This window comes from Poecilia formosa, unplaced genomic scaffold (genome assembly GCF_000485575.1).
Source record: "Poecilia formosa unplaced genomic scaffold, Poecilia_formosa-5.1.2 Scaffold323, whole genome shotgun sequence".
Taxonomy (NCBI): domain Eukaryota; kingdom Metazoa; phylum Chordata; class Actinopteri; order Cyprinodontiformes; family Poeciliidae; genus Poecilia; species Poecilia formosa.
The window spans coordinates 862,602-869,952 of NW_006800262.1; the positions used below are offsets into that span (position 1 = coordinate 862,602).

General features: G+C 38.9%; 1 protein-coding gene across 1 annotated transcript in view; it reads left to right on the forward strand.

Annotated features, from left to right (window-relative positions):
* Positions 1–342: 342 nt before the first annotated feature.
* The window catches only part of fezf1 (FEZ family zinc finger 1), a 15,502-nt gene continuing 8,493 nt past the window's right edge, over positions 343–7,351 (forward strand). Inside the window, exons 1-3 of the mRNA XM_007573285.2 lie at positions 343–1,838; positions 2,636–2,770; positions 4,958–5,090. Coding sequence (XP_007573347.1) covers positions 1,041–1,838; positions 2,636–2,770; positions 4,958–5,090 — 1,066 coding nt within the window. The 5' untranslated portion in view covers positions 343–1,040. The remainder of the gene's footprint in view (positions 1,839–2,635; positions 2,771–4,957; positions 5,091–7,351) is intronic.

Consider the following 7,351-nt stretch of genomic DNA (forward strand, 5'->3'; position numbering starts at 1 on the left):
TTGCGGTTTTATGTTCTCCTTCATGGTTTGAAATCTGACAGCTAAATACAATTAGGTTTTAAAATTAAGCAGACGAGCCAACATCGTAAAGGAGAGAAACATTAACACGATGTATGTGTTGACGAATTGGCCTAGATTACTACCGAAGCCTTGTCTTTAATAATAACAAGAATAGTAATGAAACTTTGTGAGTTGATTGATGGCATTTTGTTTTTTTTGGTTTATGTCTTTTTTTCCCGTCACTTTTCTTCCTCCACCCGCATGTTTCTGCAGGAGATGTCTGGCTCCTTCCGTCGGTGACAGGATGGGAGGGCTGCTGTCAGCTTCAACTTGCCGCGTTTAGGAATTTGTCATAGCTACACTGTTCATGAAGGCGCCATCTGTGTGATGGACTCGGGCATAAAAAGTTGTTGCGTTTGAAGCTACGGAGCTTCCAGTAAAAGACGGTGGAGAAATGGGGATTCAAAGTCGTCACAGAGCACATCGCTGCTTTGAAATCCATTTTCTGCCGGAACCGTTTGATGGCCCAGGTCCACGCGCTCCCAGCTCTGTGTCACGTCTGAAACTCGCGCATTTGAAGAGTCCTGATGTGATGTGAAAGTCGACGGCTCGTGACCTCGCGACCACAACCATATTAAAATGCTGTCACGCGCAGCCACAAGTGGACCTGGGATTTATCAAGTTCCCTGCAGTTGAGCAGGAGTTGTGCCAGCCTCCTCCTCCTCCTCCTCCTCTTTCTCCTCTTTCTCCTGCAGAGACACGGAACTCAGAATCGACGGAGAAGAACTGAGCAAATGATCTACTTTTCCCCTGTACTTCCAGGGCGGTAACGATCAGAGGGTCTCGACACTCCGCACGCAGCCATCGAGCGAGCTGCGGCCGCCCGCTTTGCCATCATTAAGCGTGAAAACAGAGGCTGTGATTAAGAGGGGGCTTCCCCGGCAGATGATGCCCTTTCCTGCGGGCCGCTGAGGAGCAGCGTCGACCCCTCGCTCCTTCCACTACTTTGTTGTTGTTGTCTTTGTACGGCTGATGCGAACATGATGGACGGTTCTCTCTGCCGCCCAGCGGGTATCCTCGGCGCCCCCCCGGCCACCGGGAGCCAGTCCGCGGGCTCAGACATGCTCACCTCCGGCGGCAGCACCAAACCTCTCGCTTTCTCCATCGACCGGATTATGGCCAGGACACCCGAACCCAAGTCGATACCGCTCAGCACCTGGTTCCAGACCTCTCCCGTGGGGAAGCCCGACATGTGTCCGTCCTCACTGCACTGCATGATCCCGCTGGTACCGCTCGGGTATGAGGCAGGCCACCGACTCAGCATCAGCGGGCTGGATCCGGGCCACTTGGACGGCTCTCACCTGCCGGCTCCTGTAGACATTTTGGGATTCGGGTTGAATTACCGAACCCAGCAGGAGGACTCCGTTGTGAGCCAAAGCAGCGGTCAGTACAAACTTTTCAGACCGCGGGTGGTGAACCAGTCCTCCCTCTCCACCGTGGGCACCATGTGCTACCTGAACTGCACTGGCGATGGAGGGGCCTGCGCCCCGCCGGCCGGCCTGGTTAACCTGCACCCGATGGCCTCGTACCTCCTCACCGCCCGACACAAAGCCCTCATCGCGGAAAAGAGCAAACACCAGGGCGGAGAGCGCTACTCGGTGTCCGGGGTGCAGGCCTTCAAGCAGCTCTCTCCCAGCCAGATCCAGCACTACATGAAGGAAAGGGATCAAATGCTCACGGACAAGATGTTTAAAGGTTCCCCGGCAGCAGCGGCCCGACTGAGCGGCTCCTGTTCCGGCAGCAAACCCAAAGTGTTCACCTGCGAGGTCTGCGGAAAGGTGAGCCGGAGCCGCGGCGACTTCCAGCATCCTGCAGGAGCGGAGGGCTTTTATCGCCTTTTAAAGATTTTTTAAAAAGATTATTTCTGTCTAAATATGGCAAAAGTTTAATTGTTATGACTGGTTTACCAAAAAATATATAACGGCTTTACTTTTCAACATTTTAATTTGGACACACTCAAAAAGGAAAGGAAATTTAAAAAAGGAAAGGTAATTAAATTTGTAAATAAAGAAACGAATTAATAAAATGGACCCTAATTTATTACTTGCTTTTCAGCCCTGGTTTTTTCTGTTTTAGTTTTCTTCTGTTGGATAGACAATTTATGTCTTTGCTTGCTGCTCGAACGGGAAAATAGAGGCCCAATAGATAAGAAACGGCAAAAATGATTACTATTTCTATGTATGTTTTGCTGTTTTAAAAATTCAGCAATTCCAGATTTTCGTTTAAAAAAACATAACACGAAAGAGCGACTCGCTGCGGCGTTTTATCATCTGATGGGAGCCGGGAGCCCAAAACAAACTCCGGTTATTTGATGCGTTAATGAGACTCATTTTCACGGAAGTGGATGTGATCATTCAGAATCAAGGGGGATACGAGATTGTTTTTTGGGGGTCGGAGATTGGTTTGTTTTGTTTCTTTTTTGAAACTTGGTAAATTACAATAAAACAATCTTATAATAATAATAATAATAATAATAATAATAATAATAATAATAATAATAATAATAAAGCAGTAGGTGTAGTCTGATCTTAGTCTTCGTTCCTCTTCTCATTTCGGTATATTTTTCCTCTGTCAGGTGTTTAACGCGCACTACAATCTGACCCGGCACATGCCCGTGCACACTGGCGCGCGGCCGTTCATCTGCAAAGTTTGCGGGAAAGGGTTCCGTCAGGCCAGCACGCTGTGCCGACACAAGATCATCCACACTCAGGTGAGACCGAGGAGCGCTGCTCGGCGGGCTTCTGCTTTGGTTTCATGGTTTAATTCTGCAAAATGCTTTGAATCAAAATTATTAAGCCTGTTTATTGATTGATTGGTTTGTCTTTTTAGAAAATTATTTGCTGGTCTATTTACTATTTTAAATAGAAATGCAAATCACGTTTAGTTCGTTCTAAGATGGTTGAATAACATTCGACCATCGATCAACTTTAAAAATGTGTTTCATTTATTTCATAACATTTATCCAGATTGAGCCAGAAAACCCAGTTCGCAGTAATTTATTTTGAAAAAGATTTCACCGAACTACATATTATTTCAAAGTTTTAAAGAAACAGGGGGTAAAACAGTATGGTTAAAAATATCAGCATAAAATGAAATGTAATTTTCCAGACTTTTCCCCGTCGGTCAGCTGACCTGCGTTTTTTCTTTAAAGCTAATTTAATTAGATTGCTTCTGAACAGTTAGTGCTATGGCTTAAAATATTTGTTCTGTTATTAAAAATGGAAAGATTTTAATGAGTGAAATTAAAAGAGTCTGTATTTTAGTTACACTGTAAAATTACTCAGGTTAAAATAACTACTTTTCTGGTAACCATTATCCCGCAGATTCCACGTGTTTTCTCATTATTACATTATATTTGAATTCTACACTGAAACTAACTCATAGTTTGGTAGGTTACATTGACAGGCTTCTACAAAACTCAACAGAAAAAACAATCAATTAAATTGGACCACTGTCAGGCTAACATTCTCAAAAAGCTTAAATTAGAACACTAACAGATAAATTGTCATAATTTTGCCCCATATTTCCAGAACAAAATAATTGTAATATGTATTGATGTTTTGCAATTTTACTGGAGAATATAATTGATACAATGCTGAGGAATAAATTGGCCAGTTTTTTCAGGTAGAATGTGTGAAAATAGAAATATAGTGTAATGATAGCCCATGTTATTATTTAATCTGATTTAATTTTAATTAAATCAGATTAACTGTAGTAAAGAAGCATAGATTTCCATTTTAGAATAAAAATATGGACAAACTTTCTATAGACATGTTTAAATTCATAAGTTTTGTGAGTTTGCAATAACTGGCTTGTGAAAAAAGCATTTCACCTGATTATATTTGAATTTGTCTGAAATAGGGCATTCATTATACAAACAGTCTCAAATGGATCATTTGAACTCTGAACATCCATTGAGATTCACACTCTGCTTCAGGATGTGTGTTTTAAATAAGAAGGCCAGATGGGCCCGTTTTGTAGACTGTGGCTCGTTTTAGTGAATTGAGACACAGAAAATGTAACAGTGATTTTTAAAAAAAAGTCTTTTTAAAAATAGGAAAATTCACTAGTGTTACTCATAGCATCATTAACAAGCCTGTTAGACCAGTGGACCAATCAAAAGATCACTTATTACTGAGAGGCTGTAAAATTAAAAAAATAAAAATGAATTGATGAAAATGAATTGATAAATCATGTTTACTTATTTTAGCTTCAATATTCTGGAAATAAAATAGAGTATAAATTACTGTGATTGCTGGCTATATTTAATTTTCCAGCTCTTTATGTTTGTTTTAGTGAGGTACAGTTCTTTAGCTGGTTGTGTTGTAAAGAATGAAGGAGGTCAAGGACTCGGCTAACAGAGCAAAACATTTGCTGTGGGCCTCTTTATTGATTCTGTATATATATAAAAAAAGAAGTTACAATTATTAATGCAGATATGATCAATATAGCAAACAAGTCATTCTGAAAATGTTGTTTTATAAGACAGAATATTTTTTGTCAAAATAAAATACACTGCTCAAAAATATAAAGGGAACACTCAAATAACACATCCTAGATCTGAATGAATGAAATATTCTCATTGAATACTTTGTTCTGTACAAAGTTGAATGTGCTGACAACAAAATCACACAAAAATCATCAATGGAAATCAAATTTATTAACCAATGGAGGCCTGGATTTGGAGCCACACACAAAATTAAAGTGAAATGTTCCCTTCATTTTTTTTAGCAGTATACTTTAATGTGAAATTTAGCATAACTAAAATCACAAAAATACCTGCTATGCATCCATACATCCCTACAGTATTCCTTAGAATGTGTTGGGTATATTTTAAAGATAGTTTATCCCCAGTGACATGATTAATTAAAAAATATCTCACAAATTTTTTTTGCAGGAAAAACCTCACAAGTGTAACCAGTGTGGGAAAGCCTTCAACCGGAGCTCCACGCTCAACACGCACACTCGGATCCATGCAGGGTACAAACCGTTTGTGTGCGAGTTCTGTGGGAAAGGATTCCACCAGAAAGGTGAGAAAAAAACAACATGAAGGGAATCCTCTGGATCAAAGCTCTTCCTCTGACACCTTTCATTTGATGCTCTGTGTTTTAGCTGGAAGACGTGATCGAAGGAGTAAATCCATTTCTTTTGTCATACTTTAAACCAAATGAATTGACTTCTTGTGGAGTGAGCTTCTCCTCAGTGGCTCTCCAGGAGAGCAGCAGCAGTCTGTGGGCTTTGTTCTGAATGCAAACATTTCACAGAGAGTCGCCTAATGACTTTCCCCAGAAGCAGGCTGAATGCCAGTTCACAGCAGCTGTCAGCAGCATACAGTAAACACACATTGTGGAAGATAGAAAAATATCCATGCACAAACCGGAATCCCTTTATCAACATTATTAATGTTGCCCTTAGAGCACTGAAAGAAGTGTTCAGTGATGTACAGCTGAGGAAATGTTAAAGGATAAAGACAGCATTTTAATATTGCTGTATGTATTGGTAAAGATCACAGCGATGCTTGAAGGGTGTCATGAAGGCAAAGGGTGACATTTCTAGATTACAACACAATGCACATGTTAGAAACATAGATGGATCAAAACTTGATAAATCAAATGTAGATTAACTGTCACTGTTATACTCAGCAAGAGTTTAATGACACAATTAAGCATGTGAATAGAATATCAATAAATCAGAGTATTTCTGAAAAATGTATTTATTTCAGTAACCATTCACATGTAGATTCATTACACAGACTGTTTTCAAGTCTTTATTTCTGTTAATAATAATGACGATGTACATCACATAACTACCTCATGTGATGTAAGGTAGTTAATTAAACTTTTCATAATCTGATATAACAATTCTCATATGCACTTCAGCAGCATACATCCATATATATATATATATATATATATATATATATATATATATATATATATATATATATATATATATATATATATATATATATATCCTCTCCTCTTGTTGTGCTACACAGCTGCAGGATCACATTTAACCAGATCTTCTGTGTTTAATATTTATTTCTTTTAACACCATATTCAGATACTGCATGTCTGAAAGTACAGTGCTACAGCCTCCTTACATTCAAAGCAACATATTGCAAGCATATTCTGTTTTGTATTTTGATTAGTTATTGATTCAAGTAGTCTGAAATTATTCCTTGGTAGGGTCAATTGCTAGAGTGATTTCATTAGGATTTGTGTGGGCGTCATTTTGCTGATTAACAATGGTTTCAGAGCAAAGCCAGGGAAAGTATGGTGCAGATTGGAGTTTATTAACCTCCAAGGTCTCGAAAGAAGCAACAGCCCTCCCAGCTGAACAGTTGTATAATAATAACTATTTGCCTATTAGAAACCGAAAATTAAATGGTTAAAGTCTTAAATCTGTGAAATTGTGTCATGAAGCGTATAGAATATTCTCTAAAACATAACTATAGTAAAGACTTTGCCATTTAAAGATCGCTTCTATTCTTGCTCAAATGTTTCAGATCATCAAAAAAAATTATACAAAGGAAAAGATATAAAGGACTTTAAAAATAAAATGGATTATTATTATTAAGGTGGGAGAGTGGAGAACTTTGTGATGGGGGTCGATCTCCCAGGATTAGTCAAACTGTTCAATAACGACTCATTCATTAACTTTTCCACGAGCCAAAACATCAAAAACATCAAGCCTCACTTGAAACAGTTAAGGTCAGAGCTCATTTTCAGCAATAAGCCAAAATCACCTCTATGAATGAGTTAAGTGACCCAAAAGACTATAAACATTTGTTTCAGGTTTGCTGAAAACATCTTGATGGTCCCCAAAAGTATTTAGGCAAAATGTTCTTTGGATTACTGGCTAACCCAAAGGCAGGAGGACAGCAGAGGCTGGGGTTAGAGACATCATCATCATCATCATCATCATCATCATCATCATCATCATCATCAAATTTATTTATAAAGTGCTCTAACACCAGCTGCAGCTGAAACAAAATACTGAACATCTGTAATATATATGATGTATATATGATGTATGATGCATTAAACAAACAAACAAACAAACAAAAAAACACAGTCAGACAGACAAGATCAATATCAATAAAAATTTGAGTAAAATCAGGTTTCAGTTGGGTTGAAGGCCAATGAGTAAAATAACTTTTCAGACGGGTTTTAAAAATGGACAGTGATATGTAATGGTTGAATATGTAATGGTTGAATATGTAATGGTTGAATATGTAATGGTTGAATATGTAATGGTTGAATATGTAATGGTTGAATATGTAATGGTT